Genomic DNA, 19453 nt, shown 5'->3' on the forward strand with positions numbered 1-19453 from the left:
ATATTGATGCCCAAACTGTCCTAGTTCTGGCCAACAGGAACCTCTGCACATTGGCTTCTGTATCTTGTTGACCTGTCCCTATCATCCTTCAACTACTTCCTTACTTTCTATATCCTAAGATGTCCCAGGTTCCTCCTGACCTTCCCCTGCTCCACCTATGGAATCCACTGCATCTCCAGAGTCCTGGTTCCTTGTATGCCTCCTCATCTCATAAGGCTCCCAGAACTAGAAGAGGCAAGCTCTTCTTTCATTTCTTTCATCTTCCTAACTCTAGCTTGTGGCTTCACTTCAATATTGAACATGGTGTATTTTCTCCAGAATATGAGAGAATACCATACTACTTATGTACTCATCTTAAAGGACAACCAGTCAAAGAATCCCCAAAGTAAAGTGGTGAAATGATCTGAAATTGGGCACGTTTAAAACTGGCAAAATATATGATGCATCAAACTTCTACCAATCTCTACAATAATCTACCCTGTACCATTTTGAAACTGTAGTAAAAACAAACCAACAAAAACTCTGACTCCCTTTCTCTAAATTTCATTAACCGACTTACCATATTCTAATTGAATATGCTATACTAGGAACTTTGATCTGTGTAAGACAGTAGTAACCATTAAACTGTGACAGTTTACTGGCTGAAAGTATCCATGACCATATTCGCAAGTGTTAGACTGAACATAAACAGTAAGGAAAAGGTACTCTCAAGATTTTTTTTCAACTAATGGACAAAGTCATGGCTCATCTCCTTTAGTGTGACTGATCAGGCTGAGTCACTGGTCAAACACTTGCTTCCAAGGACATTATTTGGTACATTAACACGACAATAATTATATATATACAAAAGTAGTAAATCATTTCAAGGGAGTCATATGAGTACTTTCTCAGGAAAACATAAGACTTGGCTTGACAGTGCACAAATTTGTGTTAGCAATACACTTTCCTTAAACAATCAAATTGGGAGTAGAAAATGATGGGGTTACACAAGACTCTATTATAAAACATGAGAAAAGACATATTTTCTCATCGCTTAAAAATGTATATGCTGGTAAAACACATGGAAGTATTTCACTGTCTGATAACTATGTCTCGAGGGATACAAAAGAAATAGATCTGTATACACTGTGATACTGACACATCTCTTCCTGTAACAGTACTAATTTAGCATGAAATTATGAACCAGAAACTTCCAAATGTTTTTTTGAACCAATTCCCCTACCAACCCTGTAAAAAAAAAAAACTATTATAGTATCATTCTTACAAAGAAGCTAAGGCTGTGGAAGATACCCTGCCTAAGATAACACAGCTAGTACATGGTAGTTCAGATTTAAGCACAGGCCTTCTATGAGTTAGCACAGACTTAACTACACCACCAAGGCAGCATGAAAAAACTGGAAGAATAGCAACAGAAGATGGAAATAAAAGTTAAAGTGAGATACGTTTCAAAAAAAGATTACCTAAAGAAAGAAGGAAAAGGAAAAGAGAAAGAAATAGGAAGCTGAGATAGTAGGGAGGAGAGAGAAAGAGAGGACAGGCAGTGGAGGAGAACACGCTGCTCTGGCACACAGCAGAAGACAGGAAGGCGCTGCTTGGTTTCACTTGGATGTTCTAGGGGTTGTATTGTAGTGCTAAACATTCAGCTTAGAAACTGTTTTCAAATGTGAAGAACTGCTTTTGGTTGAGCATGTGCTACCTTCTGGATATCAGAAAATTCATAGATAGTAAATTTAAGTTTACATTGAAAGAAAAAAATACTGTTTCATGAAGTTGAAATAAGGGAAACTTGTAACAAGGTAAACTCAGACAGAAGCACTAACCACCAGTATTTTTATTTTTATTTAATAATATTAACTTCTCACTGATTTCCTTGGGTTCTCAAGTATCTAAGTAAATCTTAATAGGCAATCCAAACATCTTAAAGCTAGGAATTCACTAGCATTCAAAGAAAAACCAAATGTCCCTCCGCGCCCCCCCAAAGCCCCCAAAAACAAAGTGACAAAGTGACTAACAGGGCCCAGCTAGGTTGGGGGCTGAAGGTGGGGAGCCGTATCACCCTGGTATAGGTGTTAAAGCCAGACCAGGTGTAAGAGGGTGTTCGTGACCTGCCCAGCAGTGAGGAGAGGATCGTGTAGGAGGAGAGTCAGTGCAGGAGGCCATAGCATAGCAGGATGAAAACAGTATCTCTACAAAAGCACGGTTGGGCTTCAGGTGAGGAAGAGTCCTTGTGTAGCCGGGCAGGGGGTAGGAAGAATGAGAGAGAGAGATGCCTGGCAGTGTCAGAGCATGAGCTCAGTATAAAGGACTCCATTAGGAAGGGCAACCTGGCACAGAATGTCAGAGCCTAGATGAGGTGGAAAGGGTGTCAACACAGGGTAAGGTATTGTGGTAGTGGCCTGGAGTTGGGCGATAAGAACCGAGCTGGGTGAGAAGGACATTTGTGCAATGAAGGGGACAGTAGCAAGTTTGGTTACATATAAGAGGACTGATCAAAATAAGGAAATATATTAAAGATACGTAGAGCCAGATTTATCACTGTCAGAAAAAGGAATTACAAATAAGGAAAAGGAAAAAATGAGAATGAACTCGGTATTATTAGATTAAAATGGAAAGCACCGGTGTCAACTTATGGTTTTCAATACAGATATATACATATGATTAGAAATACAGAGGTAAATATGTGTATATATGCGCACGCACACACATGGTATTTGTTCCTTCGCTCCACCAAGTGGGTCTGGGAACAGTGATATTTCAATAATGATGAACATATCTGGTTCCTAGTTCTTGATTTCTAAATCTCATTCTCCAAAAAGGGAAGCTTGGTCAGGGAAAGCACAAGATAAATATGGAACATCTTGTGTGGAAGGACAATATTAGGACAACAGGTGAAGCTTGCATGGAGTCTGAAAATTAGATGTAGTAATTTATCAGTGTTATTAACATCCCGATTTTGATGGTTGCTAGGAGAAAATTCTTGTTTCTAAAAAACACACGTTAAAGTACTTGGAACTGAGGGAACTTCAGGTCAGCAACTTTCAAACAGTTCAGGGGGAAAAAGCTCTTTGTACGTACTTTTCTATAAGTTTAAAATGAGATGGAGAAATAAATGGACGTGCGGAAGGTGAAAAGGCAGTGAGATGGAGGGCAGGAAGGATTACTTACTGAGGTCTTCAGCCAGTTGAGCTCGTTTACCAGTAAGCAATTTCACCTTCTTCTCACTATCTTCAGCAAAATCTTCCAGTACCTCTTTAACATTTTTCTCTAGTCGCCTGACTGTTTAAAGCAAATAAAGAAATATGAGAAGCATGATTTTTATGAAGGCACAAGGATGATAAAGCTAACAATATATGGAGAGCAAGTTCTTATTTTTCTCATCACGATAAATCTATTGTTAAGTTCAGACTTCTCAGTTATAGGGAGAATATCTACCTGTTATGCAGTACTTTTATCAACATGAAACTAACACATATCCTCAGAGAAAGTCCTATTCTTAAGCCCTAACATTTTAATGGAAGTACAGATTCCCCAAAAAACCTAAGTGATGCTTAGGAGTCCTTTCCTAACAGAGTTTTTGTGTAATGAAGAAAGACTCCTGGTATGTTTACCTCCCATCTTTTTCAATTATGGTTTATTTTCATTACTATTTTAAAGGCAAATTATAATTTTTGGTCTTCTAATAAATCTAATATTCAGGAAATGTTTTGGCATCCATCCATTTAAAATGAAATGTTATTACTGTTATTTTTCATGTCAAATTAGAAAGTGCTCCTTCTGTGGCTTACCTTCAGTGTTTGTAAGTTGCTGTCTTAAAGTATTTGCAGTGATAGCAAGCATTCGCTGTATTCGCCAAAACAGGACAACATCATTGCATTCCAACTGAAATATTAGGTAATAAAGATTACCAGATGCAAACTTAAAAATGAAAACCACAATCATGAACACATAAAATTCCTGAAATCAGTACCTACAGCCTCTGCTTTAATAAAAAATAATCAGATTTACCTAATACATATATTCCTCTTGTAGATAGGACCTACTGCATTTTTTCTGCACAGGAACCACAAAGTTCTACATGATTTGGGTTTTATTTGCACCACAGCTACATAGCTTTGTTTTGATTCCAATGACAAATCAAGTAAACTTGGGAAGTAGAGAATTTCGTTATGCTATATACAAGCAGAAGTTCACAGAATATATCCTTACTTAGCATTTAGTTCAACTAACAATCATGTTATCTTAAATATGCCCTTAAGCTAAGCTCTGTTCTTTGAGTGTACACTCAAGCCATTTTTGAAATTCAGCTGCATATGCAAATACATTAACGATGTTTTAAAAAAGCTTATCCTCTGGGTGAGGAGTAAAACAGGGGTAGGAGATTAAGTAGTACAAACAACTATGTATAAAATAAATAAGCTACAAGGATATACTGTACAGTACAGGGAAATACAGCCAATATTTTACAATAACTTTAAATGGAGTATAATCTATAAAAATATTGAATCACTATTCTGTATACCTGAAACAAATATAAAATAGTAAATCAACTATATTTCAATTAAAAAAATAGCATATTCCTTTTTGAAAGCAAGAAAGGGAAAAAGCAAGAAAGCAAGAAAGAAAGAGAAAGAAAGAAAAGAAAGAAAGCTTATTCAATAGAGAGGTCTTACTAACAATGAAAATTATGCAAACAACTTGCCAATTTTTACACGGGCACATTTAAACACAAATTTCTTTTAAGCTGCTGAAAATGCAAAAGAAAAACATTTTAGGGGTCTCAAATAAGATCGCTGATTAACAGAGCTCTTTCAGAAGGACACTTTAAAAAGCACTTATCCTTGTATGGAAAAGCTCAAAATACATTAGTTTACCGCCACCTAGGGGTTACTTTGTAAAATGTGACATTAAAGTGCAGTTGTCCATTCTAACAACTTTCTACAGTTCTTTTAAAGAATTATTTAAAGCAAGATTTTCACGGAGGAAGCTTGCACAAGCCTCTTAGATAGCCTCATCCACCAAAGGGCAGACACCAGAAACAAGAACTATAATCCTGCAGCCTGTGGAATGTAAACCACATTCACAGAAAGACAGACAAAATGAAAAGGCAGAGGACTATGTACCAGATGAAGGAACAAAATAAAACCCCAGGAAAACAATTAAATGAAGTGGAGATAGGCAACCTTCCAGAAAAAGAATTCAGAATAATGAGAGTGAAGATGATCCAGGACCTCGGAAAAAGAATGGAGGCAAAGATCAAGAAGATGCAAGAAATGTTTAACAAAGACCTAGAAGAATTAAAGAACAAACAGAGATGAACAATACAATAAGTGAAATGAATAATACCCTAGAAGGACTCAATAGCAGAATAACTGAGGCAGAAAAACAGATAAGTGACCTGGAAGACAAAATAGTGGAATTCACTGCTGTGGAACACAATAAAGAAAAAAGAATGAAAAGAAAGAAAGACAGCCTAAGAGACCTCTGGGACAACATTAAACACACCAACATTCTCATCATAGGGTGCCAGAAGGAGAAGAGAGAAAGAAAGGACCTGAGAAAATATCTGAAGAGATAACTGCTGAAAACTTCCCTACATGGGAAAGGAAATAGTCACCTAAGTTCAGGAAGCTCAGAGAGTCCCAGGCAGGATAAGCCAAAGGAGGAACATGCAAGAAACTTAGTAATCAAGTTGACAAAAGATAATGAAAAAATATTAAATGCAACAAGGGAAAAGCAACAAACAACATACAAGGGAATTCCCGTAAGTTTGTCAGCTGATTTCTCAGCAGAAACTCTGTAGGCCAGAAGGCAGTGGCACGATATATTTAAAGTGATGCAAGGGAAGAACCTACAACCAAGATCACTCTACCCGGCAGGGATCTCATTCAGATTTGACAGAGAAATCAAAAGCTTTAGACAAGCAAAAGCTAAGAGAATTCAGCACCACAAAACCAGCTCTACAACACATGCTAAAGGAACTTCTCTAAGTGGGAAACACAAGAGAAGGACCTGCAAAAACAAACCCAAAACAATTAACATAATGGTAATAGGAACATACATATTGATAATTACCTTAAATGTGAATGGATTAAATGCTCCAACCAAAAGACACAGGTTCACTGAATGGATACAAAAATAAAACCCATATATATGCTGTCGACAAGAGACCCACTTCAAACTAGGGACACATACAGACTGAAAGTGAGGGGATGGAAAAAGATATTCCATGTAAATGGAAATCAAAAGAAAGCTGGAGTAGCAATACTCTTATCAGATAAAATAGACTTTAAAATAAAGAAAGTTACAAGAGACAAGGAAGGACACTACATATGATCAAGGGATCAATCCAAGAAGATATAACAATTATAAATATATATGCATCCAACATAGGAGCACCTCAATACATAAGGCAAATGCTAACAGCTATAAAAGAGGAAATCAACAGGAACACAATAGTGGGGGACTTCAACACCTTACTTACACCAATGGGCACATCATCCAAACAGAAAATTAAAAAGGAAACACAAGCTTTAAATGACACAACAGACCAGATAGATTTAATGGCTATTTATAGGACATTCCATCTAAAAACAGCAGATTACACTTTCTTCTCAAGTGCACATGGAACATTCTCCAGGACAGATCACATCCTGGGTCACAAATCAAGCCGTGGTAAATTCAAGAAAACTGAAATCATATCAAGCATTTTTTCCGACCACAATGCTATGAGATTAGAAATAAATTACAGGGGAAAAAATGTAAAAGACACAAACACATGGAGGTTAAAAAATATGTTACTAAATAACCAAGAGATCACAGAAGAAATCAAAGAGGAGATCAAAAAACACCTAGAGACAAATGACAATGAAAACACGACAAACCAAAACCTATGCGATGCAGCAAAAGCAGTTCTAAGAGGGAAGTTTATAGCAATACAATCCTACCTCAAGAAAAAAGAAAAATCTCAAACAAACAACCTAAAGTTACACCTAAAGGAACTGGAGAGAGAACAAACAAAACCCAAAGTTAGTAGAAGGAAAGAAATAATAAACATGAGAGTAGAAATAAATGAAATAAAAACAAGAAAACAATAGCAAAGATCAATAAAACTAAAGCTGGTTCTTTGAAAAGATAAACAAAATTGATAAACCTTTAGCCAGATGCATCCAGAAAAAGAGGAAGAGGACTCAAATCAGTAAAATTAAAAATGAAAAAGGAGAAGTTACAACAGACACTGCAGATATACAAAGCATCCTAAGAGACTACTACAAGCAACTGTATGCCAGTAAAATGGACAACCTGGAAGAAATGGACAAATTCTTAGAAAGGTATAACCTTCCAAGGCTGAACCAGGAAGAAATAGAAAATATGAACAGACCAATCACAAGTAATGAAACCGTGATTAAAAATCTCCCAACAAATAAAAGCCCAGGACCATATGGCTTCACAGGTGATTTCTATCAAACATTTAGAAGAGCTAACACCCATCCTTCTCAAACTCTTCCAAAAAATTGGAACAGAGGAAGAACACTCCCAAACTCATTCTACAAGGCCACCATCACCCTGATGCCAAAACCAGACAAAGATACTACAAAAAAAGAAAATTACAGACCAATATCACTGATGAATTTAGATTAAAAAATCCTCAACAAAATCCTAGCAAACAGAATCTAGCAACACACTGAAAGGGTCATACAGCATGATGAAGTGCAATTTATCCCAGGGATGCAAGGATTCTTCAAAATATGCAAATCAATCAATGTGATACACCATATTAACAAACTGAAGAATAAAAACCATATGATCATCTCACTAGATGCAGAAAAAGCTTTTGACAAAATTCAACACCCATTCATGATGAAAACTCTCCAGACAGTGGGCACAGAGGGAACCTATCTCAACATAATAAACGCCATATATGACAAACCCAAAGCAAACATCATTCTCAATGGTGAAAAACTGAAAGCATTTCCTCTAAGATCGGGAACAAGACAAGGATGTCCACTCTCACCACTATTATTCCACATAGTTTTGGAAGTCCTAGCCACAGTAATCAGAGAAGAAAAAGAAATAAAAGGAATACAAATTGGAAAAGAAGAAGTAAAACTGCCACTGTTTGCAGATGACATGATACTATACATAGAGAATCCTAAAGATGCCACCAGAAAACTACTAGAGCTAATCAATGAATTTGGTGAAGTTGCAGGATACAAAATTAAGGCACAGAAATCTCTTGCTTTCCTATACAATAAAGATGAAAAATCCAAAACAGAAATTAGGGAAACACTCCCATTAACCATTGCAGCAAAAAGAATTAAATATCTAGGAATAAGCCTACCTAAGGAGACAAAAGACCTGTATGCAGAAATCTATAAGACAGTGATGAAAGAAATTAAAGAAGATACAAACAGATGGAGAGATATACCATGTTCTTGGATTGGAAGAATCAACATTGTGAAAATGACTATACTACCCAAAGCAATCTACAGATTCAGTGCAATCGCTATCCAACTACCAATGGCATTCTTCACAGAACTAGAACAAAAAATTTCACAATTTGTATGGAAACACAAAAGACCCTGAATAGCCAAAACAATCTTGAGAAAGAAAAATGGAGCTGGAGGAATCAGGCTCCCTGACTTCAGACTATACTACAAAGCTACAGTAATCGAGACAATATGGTACTGGCACAAAAACAGAAATATAGATCAATAGAACAGGATAGAAAGCCCAGAGATAAATCCACGCACCTATAATCAACTAATCTATGACAAAGGAGGCAAGGATATACAATGGAGAAAAGACAGTCTCTTCAATAAGTGGTGCTGGGAAAATTGGACAGCTATATGTAAAAGAATAAAATTAGAACACTCCCTAACACCACACACAAAAATAAACTCAAAATGGATTAAAGACCTAAATGTAAGACCAGGTACTATAAAACTCTTACAGGAAAGCCTAGGAAGAACACTCTTTGATATAAATCACAGCGAGATCTTTTTTGACTCACCTCCTAGAGTAGTGGAAATAAAAACAAAAATAAACAAATGGGACCTAATGAAACTTAAAAGCTTTTGCACAGCAAGGAAACTGTAAACAAGACGAAAAGATAACCCTCAGAATGGGAGAAAACATTTGCAAATGAATCAATGGAGAAAGCGTTAATCTCCAAAATATATAAACAGCTCATGCAGCTCAATATTAAAAAAACAAACAACCCAATCCAGAAATGGGCAGAAGACCTAAGTAGACATTTCTCCAAAGACGACATACAGATGCCCAAAAGGCACATGAAAAGCTGCTCAACATCACTAATTATTAGAGAAATGGAAATCAAAACTACACTGAGGTATCACCTCACACTGGTTAGAATGGGCATCATCAGAAAATCTACAAACAACAAATGCTGGAGAGGGTGTGGAGAAAAGGGAACCCTCTTGCACTGTAGGTGGGAATGTAAATTGATACAGCCACTATGGAGAACAGTATGGAGGTTCCTTAAAAAACTAAAAACAGAATTACCATATGACCCAGCAATCCCACTACTGGGCATATACACAGAGAAAACCATAATTCAAAAGGACACATGCACCCCAATGTTCACTGCAGCACTCTTTACAATAGCCAGCTATGGAAGCAACCTAAATGCCCATCGAAAGATGAATGGATAAAGAAAATGTACATATATACAATGGAATATTACTCAGCCATAAAAAGGAACGAAACTGGGTCATTTGTAGAGACGTGGATAGACCTAGAGACTGTCATACAGAGTGAAGTAAGTCAGAAAGAGAAAAACAAATGTTGTATATTAATGCATATATGTGGAATCTAGAAAAATGGTACAGATGAACTGGTTTGCAAGGCAGAAACAGAGACACTGATGTAGTGAACAAACATATGGACACCAAGGGGGGAAAGCAGGGAGAGGGGTGGTGGTGGTGGGATGAATTGGGAGATTGGGATTGACATATATACACTAATATGAATAAAATTGGTAACTAATAAGAACATGCTGTATAAAAAAAATAAATAGAAAAAAATTCAAAAACAAAAAAATAGATTTTCATGATATAAAGAATTATAATATGGGGGAAAAGCATGATAAAAAATGTAGTGCATTATTATTTCCATTATGCAAATAAATGGTTATGTTATATATCTACACACACATACATACAACATGTATAGAAAGAGGTGAACGGATATACATAAAAATGTTAACTAAAAGTACTTCTAGGTCAGGGGATTATAAAATATTGTTTCCTTTTGCATGGTTGTTTTTCTTAACATTTATTTATTCCATTTACTTTCTATAATGGTAAAGTATTATTTTCTAACATAAAGTTAATTCTTAAAAAAATCTTTAAAACATATTGTAGTGCCTATTATATGCACACGATCTAATATGCACTGGGATGATATGTATGTAAAATGTAATCACTACAAAAGTGGTAAATATCTTTGAAAAAATAAGAGTTAGGTCACTCTATAAATTACGCATACTTTTTTTCAGAAGATCAAAAGACTTAAAAGTTAATGCTAAACCTCAAGCTTACTTTTAAGCAATTAAACAACTATCACTAAAAAACATTTCTCTTTGTTTTTGGAAACCTTACCTCAGAATCTACAAAATGCCTCTGGTAGTAATAGAAGCCTCTTCGACAAAGGTTACAATGGTTTAGAGCTGTTTTTAAGAAATGTCTTCTATAAACTTGGTGCCAAGTATCCTTGATCTAAAATAATAAAAAGAAAAGAGACCAAAGAGTTACTGTATGCTCTCCAGGTTGATCAAACACATTCTGAAAAGTCATATACAAAGTTTACTTATAAAAAAGTTAATTAAAACCAATGGCAATGTTGTTATTCTGTCAACCTTCTATATCCATTAAAAAATTTTTTTTCAAGGTAAAGATTAGACCACTAGTACTCTGACTCCTTACCAGTCTATATACTTCAATATTTGCAGTGTTTCTAACAAGCATTATTATTAATCATCTTGTAGAGTAGAGAGGGTGGAGATTATCTTCCTCTAGTTAGAGGTAAGGTGTCCAAGACAAAAAGAGGTGGTGAGCCTTGTCAGAGGTCAGAGTCAGACTAGGAAGCTGGTCTCAGACCATGTCCATCAACCCAACAACATTTCCTTTCTCGTTATGAAATTTCATTGTTCCCTCAGCAATATGACCCCCACCACTTTATTACTATAGAGTCTGTTAGGGTGTTCAGAGGTCTTCCACACCATTGTCCTTTTTCAAGCACAACAAAAATAATGTTGAGAAAGTAGAACAAGCATCATCATCACCATTTGACAGATGAGAAAAGGGGGCTGAGATTATACCAATAACTAAAGGCAGTATTACTAGCTAATAGAATGGAAGTGTACTGGAATTCACATCTCCTGACATCTAGTCTATCCACTATTCTTATCACAGTACTTTGCTACCTATTTTATAGCTTCACAAAATGCAGTGACCATAGTTTCTCTTGGAAAAAATCTGATACTTTCTCGCTCACAGAAAGTAAGATATACAGCCAATTCATATCCTAAGATATGGATAAAGTCCCTCCTATTGTATTAACCACTTATAAAGTTCAAAAGTATCCAACCGAACAGAATTTACTGTTAGTAAGAGCTAGGACCAATGTGGGTAAATGAAATCTATATTCAACTAATAATTTCATGTAATCATTAGTTTTAATTTCATTTTCAATTTATAAACAATGAGATGTATAGCAGCTTTAACTGTTTCTTTTCATCAGTTTTCTTTTCTTGTTCTGACCTCTGGTGGATTTTAAATTAAGTATACTCATTTCTCAAGTGCAGAAACATAAATAGCAAATAAATCTTTACAAGAATCTATGCATGGCCCTGAAACTTCTTAAATGATTGTTTTCCTCACTAGAATTACTTTTCTAAATGGGGTTCCCTTAAGCCAATTTAAGCTAATGTTAAAATGAAGCTTTGATCCCTTACACCCTAACTAACTAGGGAACACAGGCCCAGAAACACAATTGTTTTTTTAAATTTTTCTCCAAATAAGCATCATGAAGGTAAGCAAAAGTAGCCTAAACTATAATTATATATCCTCATATTTATTATGAAGAAAGAAAATGAGATAGAACCCAAAGGTATTATCCAATTTACTCATACCTGATTAAGATACATTTGACTGAAAAAACATACATATTAAGTGAGCCATATTTAAGCAAAAATTTCATTCTGTAATCTGAAACAGCGTAACGTAGTGCAGAGATCTCGGTGGGGTCTCTCCCCTTTTCCCAGAACTTACTGCTGAATTTGCCCAGAGAACTTCCCTTTTCTAAGTCTCAAGTTCCCCATTTACAAATTAAAGCATTATACTTAAAGCAACACTGAGAATAAAATTTCAACTGTTTCCACACTCAAAATGACCAAGTTCTTTTTGTCAGCAAAAGTACACAGGATCAAAGTACAATTAAGCACTTAAATATCTAAGTAATACATTAGAAGTAGTAACATTTTACTACAAGAAACAAAGACTAAGGAAGCAAGTTCATGCTTTTCAGCAGTTTATTACCAAGCTTGGGTCTACTTCTACTCCTCGGGATTCAAGGTTCTTTCGGACTGTAGTTATCTCATCACTTGCAAGATAAGCTGGGTGCTCCTCATTACATTTCAACATCTTCTCCAGTTCATTCTTGGTTTCATTGTGAACACACTTTGAAATGTTTAAAAGAGGACTGTGTTTAGATGGTTCATGATTTGGCATAATTATAAAAACAGAGTCCCAATTTTAATAAATATATTACTTTTGCACGACTGGTGACACAAGCTCAACCACAACAAACAGGGAAAACCAGAGTACCCCGGCTTATGAATGCAAAACAACCTGGACATGTGAGGGGGCAAGGGGGGAAGGGGATTAGCCCTATTTGCTATACTTTATCGATACTTTGGCTGAGATGTTTTACTGTCCAAGTCACAGGATCAGGCACCTTACTATGTACATCCTTTCTTGACCTTAGGGTATGTTTTCAATCTAGGAAAAAGTGCCCTATATACATGGGAAGAGATAATGTTCTATAAATGCCTCATATCTAAGAACTGGATGACTGTAAGGCCCTGTGCCTGTTGACATGCTCCTTTTCTGATAAATACAAAATTCAGTCTGATTTTTTTAAAAAGTCTTTTCATTGAAATCGTTCTTAGATTGCTTCTGTGAGGTGCCCAACATTCTTAAATTCACTTCCACTCTCTTCTCTATAACTGTTTACAATCTCTTCACCAAATGAGGAAAGCATACACACTAGTGGTAAGTCTGAAAGCAAGACTCAGTACGGTGTCAAATTAACTTTATCTTTTCATTTTTTTCCATCCTTCTTTCAAAACTGCACGGTACAGGAAACTAGCTTCAAATTCACTACTCTAAACAAGTTACTACCATAGCACTTTGGCCGAAACTGTACCAAGCTACGGAATCTGAGTATTTATATAAAAATAACACTGAAACACAAATAAAGGGCTTGTAAATGGAACTACTAAATAATATTCTCTGAAAACATTAGAAGAAATTTAATAAAGAGAAACTTCAGTTTCCTTAAACTTCTGCTATTTGGTCTGAGACAGGAAGGAAAATTCCAACTCTATTCTCCCACTCCTCCTGCCCTGTTTCACTTCCACCTGTCCCCCTGTTCCCACCATGCTGGCTGTTCAGGAGAACACCACTCTCCCATCTATCCTGACCAAGATTTCCATTAGTTTAGCTCAAAGTGAAAATGTTTCAAAGGAATGGTTTTTCCCCAGAAGATTAGGAAAAAGTAACAATATAAAAGCAAAATATAGTTTTCAGAACATGGATTTCTCATCTTTAGCAAAGGACAATCTTAAGTTTCTTTTCCTGCTAAATCCTGCCAACTCAAAAAGAAAAGGAACTGTTACACAGCTATCTATCTAAACTTGCAGTGTGGGACCTAGGGATATTCTCAACTTCTAGAATCTGTTTCTCACTGAAAACTCCAGGTATGAAGTCTAGACCAGTGGTTTTCAACTGGGAGTGGGAGGGTTAGAGAGGTTAGAGGAGAGCTTGAGTCGGTGAGTCTGACATGACGCTTTGCTTTGACAGAGAAAACAAAACCTGCGTATACAAACACCTCCCCAGCAGTTCTCCTGTCCCTCCCCTCTACACTTCAAACTATGGCCTCTGTTTGTTTTACAGTCAGACTGAGTCTTACACATGCTGCCCTGATAGCCCTAGGAGAAGCTCTTCTCTGAAGGGTTTCCAAATTCCTCTTCTAGGCTACAGATCCTTGCACTGACAGTAAAACTAATTCCTCTGCTTCTCTTGAAGGGATTTCCTATGGGTTCAAGTTCCTGAGAAAGTAACTTACAACCAGGAATCACTCCTCTCTGAGTGTTTGGCCAAAGCATATTTACTACTAGTTGCTGAGGCAAGTTCTGCCATCACTGATTGTTCTAGACCTAATTAGGCCTAATTTCACTAAGCCTTAAAGGTCAGACACCATTTTTCTTTGGAGTTATCTGCCTTACACCAGTTCTTTCTAATCAATGCCTCTACCTGTCTCAAAGTCAGAAATCTCTGATGAGTCCCCTAGGAATTCTGTTCTGAAAGACCGCCTCCTCACAGCCCATGTGTATAGCAGAGATAACTGATGTACTCTGAATACACGCATGACCCAACCACTAACTCTGTCCATTTCTTCAGCTTCTTTTCAGTCTCTGAGTGACTCATTTTCCCACAAAAATCATATCAGAAAAAAAAATAGAAGAGGAAGACTGTCCCTTCACTATTTTAAGACAAACTGGGACTTATATCTGATAGATATCTTACGAAACAAGAAATGCATAAAACCAGAAAAACATAGGGTGTTGATTATATAATTAACTCTGTATTTAAAATAAAAACAAAAAAAATAAAAAAGAATAGGAATGATATGTCATTTGGTAATTTTTCATTCTCTTTATCTGCTCTCTCAATACACACACATCTGATGGTCTCATTTCTCTAATTACATGGATTCAAGGAAGGAAGAAAGGAAAGTAAATTAGATGCCACCTTTTTTTCTTATTCATTACTTCCTTCATCTATGTATTTTGATTTTATAGTCTATTTACCACCTTTTATTTAAGGAATTAACATAAGAAAGAGATGGTTGTGTAAGACTCAATGCTAATAAGAAAAGAAGCCATAACAACAAGGAAAGAATAAAAACAGGTGGGGGGAAGGGGGGGAGGATTTTAATGATTACACATTTTCCCTCTATTTATTCATTTGTAAAGTTATTTATACTTGCCTTTACCATTTTGTTCTTTTAAAGTGATCATTAAATGTTTATAATATGAATTCTATAATTCTACTTCCTGTCTGAATTTTTACGCTTATTTTGTGAACATAGGAGCAAAAAATGCAAAAGGATAAAATAGTTTAAATAGACAACTAACAGAAAAATCCAGTGATAATAATAGAATAAGGTTTTAAAAAGACATTATATCTTTTATTCTAATCACATTCATTCTACATCCTCTGAAGTCCCTGTCATTTTTTCTTCTGTTTATAAATTTAGTCTTCATTTTACCTCAAATAGGCACTTGAACAAAGTAATCAACCACTCTTTTTAATAAAAACAGCTACCTCATATTTTTTTAGACTTTCTTTTGTAGTTTACTGTTTTTTCTAAAGATTTATTTTCTTTTAGAAAGGCTGATATAAAATATTTGAAATTATTAAGTTTGGCTTAGAGGCATTCAGAGGTTATATTTTAATGCCTGAATTAAAATGCCAAAGATTTGTTTGTTTTTACCTGTTCTTGGGTTCGATTCTTCCAGTATAACCACCTCTTTTTCCAATCTGGACCTACCATATTTTCAATTGCATTTTCAGCTAGAAAAATTTAAAAAAAAATTTTTTTTATTTATCAGGAATTTTATCACTTACCAGGTACATAAATTATAACTAATACTATGTTGCTTTCTTAACCACTTCAAAAACACTGTGTCAATATGAAGTCAGTTGAAATAAAGAATAAAACTGTATAATTGATATGGTACATATATAAGAAAGCATTTAATTATATATGTTTAGAATCTATGAAAAGTATAATTGCTTATAAAGTTCCCATAAGTATAGTAGCAAACACTAAAATAGTCTGAATTTCAGCTTTTTAGAATATAAGTACATATAAATATCATGTGTCCAATTTAACACTTTTTTTTCAATTTAACATTTTTAATAGTTACAAGCAGTTGACCAAAAAATTGCACAAATAATATTCAACTAGAATAGTACTGACAAGGAACTTGAGATGTTAGATTTTTTTTTTTAAACCAATGTTCACTAAAGTTAGATGACTCTTTATCCACTGAGAATACTCAAAACTCAATAACCCATGTCCCTACTTACTATCCTTGAGACGAGCCTGAAGAGCCTCTTCCATAAAGTAAATAGCTGCATCCCATTGCTGTTTATCAGATATGGACCGATCTTCTAAAGCATTGTGCTGAATAACCCTCTGAAACAACAAGGAAAGAAAAACAGCTATTTTGATGGATATCTTGTCATTTTAGTAATTTTAATTCTAATTGACAGCTCAGAAAATATCCAAACTAGCAGATGTATCTACAACAACATAAAAGTATGTCCCTCCCACACAAATGCAGAGGGTCCTATTATCTGCCTGCTTATTTGTCAGCTTTCTGTCTAAAAAATAAAACAGTGGAGATTTTCTCCTAGCCCAAATTAAATGAGCTCACTATTGAGAAGATAGCTGGGGGTTGGGGGGTGTGTAGAGAATTACATATTTAACTACATAAAATTACACCCTAGAACCCTGGTATTCAGGAGCTAATGATTCAGATCATCTCTACTGCTTCTTTTTGCCATATGACCTATGTGTTAGCATTTTCTAAAAGGAGAGGAGAAAAAAAAAAAGCAATAACCATTATCTCACTGTTAACACCAATGGAAAATGTAATGGAAGGAAGCTTAAGAGGTCTAGACAATCATAAGTAAATGTTAGTTACTTATTTTAAGAAAATTGGTTTCCAAATCTTATAGCTTTTGAATTAATGAATGAATGAAAACGGCACCACTCTCTCTCAGTAAGCCAATCTTATTAAGGCATTTAACAAGAATGGATATGGTTTTCAAATATGAAGACAAATATTTCTTTAAAAAAAAAACCCTATAATTACGATCAGCCCACAGTGAAATATGCATTCTTAGAAAACTGCTCAGTCTTATCTTTAACAGTTCCTCCCATAACTGTCTGGACAGAGTGGGTGGTTAAAAAAGGTTTGATTAGGTGATGAGAACATTCTACGTAACAAAAGATTTATCAGGTGATGAAGGTCAGGAGCCAGGCTTTACAACAATGGGACTCGTATCCCAGCTTTGCCAATGACAACAATAGAACTGCTTAAGAACAAAATAAAACAATGCTTACAAAATACATAGAGTTTCTGGTACCTTGTAAGCATCCAACACATGGTAGTTAGCATTATGATTTTAGGAATCTAACATTTTGACTCAACTCCACTGAAAACCAATGCATCTAATTCTTTTTACCACTGAGGGTAAAATGAGAAGCAGCTATCCATAGTTCAGGCCCATGTAAATTCTGTGGAAGTTTATAGAAACCTGTTTACTGCAAGGTTTGATTTTCTTCTGAAATGATAGCCAAGAAAGAAATAGCAGAGGGCGATTTTAGAAGGGCAGAAAAACGTCAAAAGACCGATTATATTTCGTAAATCTATTTCTTTCCTTATTTTCAATTCAGAACCTAATTTAAATAGTCATATAAAAATATTCTATAAAAGAATATCAATTTGAGAAATTATGTAAAAAAATGAGGCTGGCACCCTAATATACAAACGACATACCAAGCTGTCCTCTGCAAAATCATTCCACTTGTGGCGTTTAATAGTTTCTTCCTTAACAGCCTCTTTAAGTTTATCAAATATGTCATCATGCTCTTTTCCTTTCGGTTCTGTCATGAAGCGGGAAAATTCTTCTTGTAGGGTCTCCCAAGCAACCTAGAATGATTTAAAAGAAAAAAGCTGCACCTATATTGCATACTTTCATTTAATGTGTAACAAGAAAAATAAACACATGAATTTAAGCCAAGTAGATGTGATAAATCAGTTAATCAGAAAATACATATGAAATCACATTTTTAAAAAAAGGTACAGCAAATATAAACTCTGCCCTCAAGAGCTCATACTGGTAGCTGGTGGAATAGACTTGGCCTCCTGACATGTTTCGCTACACATACACAGCATCTCAAATTTAAAAAAAAAATAGTAACCAACATTTAAAAACTGAGAGACTTCCTATAAAATCCATGTTTCCAGCCTCACTTGAACCACCTGGCAACACTGGGCCCATGTTCCTGCACACCTTCGCCGCTGGAGCTAAACAGGAGCTGCCTGTCCTTTCAGAGAAGGCATGCAGGCCACATCAGCCACCAGACTCGGTTCACTTACTTATTTACTTCACTCTCTACAACATCTGAGTTTGCCTGCCTCTTCCATACTGCAAAAAGTTTAAAATTTCTTAATGACTTTGTTTTTACACATCTTTGCCCTTATGCAAATATATGAGGTAATGTGTCAGTACTTTTGAACACAGGTGAGTATTATTCAGCCTTGTACTATTGCTAATTCCCAATTATCTGAACAGTGAAAGGAGAGCACAGTGTCAAAATCAATTAAGAACTAAACCTACTTAGGACTAAATGGGCTAGTTAATATTGTATTTTATATCTAGCCCCCTTCGTTTTAAACATTAAGAAATTATGGCATAAAGAAAGGTGACTGTCCAAGAATATAGAGTGAGGTATTAAAATCTGTTTCCTGACCTTCAGCAGGTTCACATCTTTCTACCACACCTATGTGTGAAGGGAGAAAGTAGCAAAAGACAGAATCACTTGCCATTTTTATGATTACTTCTGCTGCTTGAAACTTAGGATATGAAAATATGCTATCATGGGACAGGGTCCAGAAAAATGTTAGAGCCAGTAGTGAGGAGAAGTGGCAGCAGCTCTCTGATTACTTTAGGGGGAAATGTGTCGAGACCAGGGGTCAGCAACACGGAGCTTAGATACAGTGGCTGTAAGAGTTCTTAGAAAAAGAGACTTGAGGAAATTGAGAACAGAGATAAAGAAGCAAGGACTGGAAGGATAGGAAAGGGGTAAAATACACCTGAATAATTAGACACTGACATTTTGTTTCTAAGGTAGGTATGAAAAACAAATTTTTTTTTTTTTTTTTTTTTGCAGTACACGGGCCTCTCACTGTTGTGGCCTCTCCCGTTGCGGAGCACAGGCTCCGGACGCGTAGGCTCAGCGGCCATGGCCCACGGGCCCAGCCACTCCGTGGCATGTGGGATCCTCCCAGACCAGGGCACGAACCCATGTCCCCTGCATCGGCAGGCGGACTCTCAACCACTGAGCCACAAGG

General features: G+C 35.8%; 1 protein-coding gene across 6 annotated transcripts in view; it reads right to left on the reverse strand.

The window, feature by feature from the left end:
* Positions 1–19453, reverse strand: part of OPA1 (OPA1 mitochondrial dynamin like GTPase) — a 92943-nt gene that overhangs the window by 20441 nt on the left and 53049 nt on the right. For all 6 annotated transcript variants that reach the window (XM_022569444.3, XM_022569412.3, XM_022569418.3 and 3 more), the window contains 7 exons: positions 17876–18028; positions 16398–16506; positions 15799–15878; positions 12558–12698; positions 10620–10736; positions 3786–3879; positions 3166–3276 (listed from right to left, as the gene is read on the reverse strand). In XM_022569444.3, coding sequence (XP_022425152.1) covers positions 3166–3276; positions 3786–3879; positions 10620–10736; positions 12558–12698; positions 15799–15878; positions 16398–16506; positions 17876–18028 — 805 coding nt within the window. The remainder of the gene's footprint in view (positions 1–3165; positions 3277–3785; positions 3880–10619; positions 10737–12557; positions 12699–15798; positions 15879–16397; positions 16507–17875; positions 18029–19453) is intronic.

Source organism: Delphinapterus leucas, chromosome 4, assembly GCF_059928025.1.
Source record: "Delphinapterus leucas isolate spDelLeu-1000000601 "Yukka" chromosome 4, BTC_Dleu_Yukka2, whole genome shotgun sequence".
NCBI classification, from domain to species: Eukaryota; Metazoa; Chordata; class Mammalia; order Artiodactyla; family Monodontidae; genus Delphinapterus; species Delphinapterus leucas.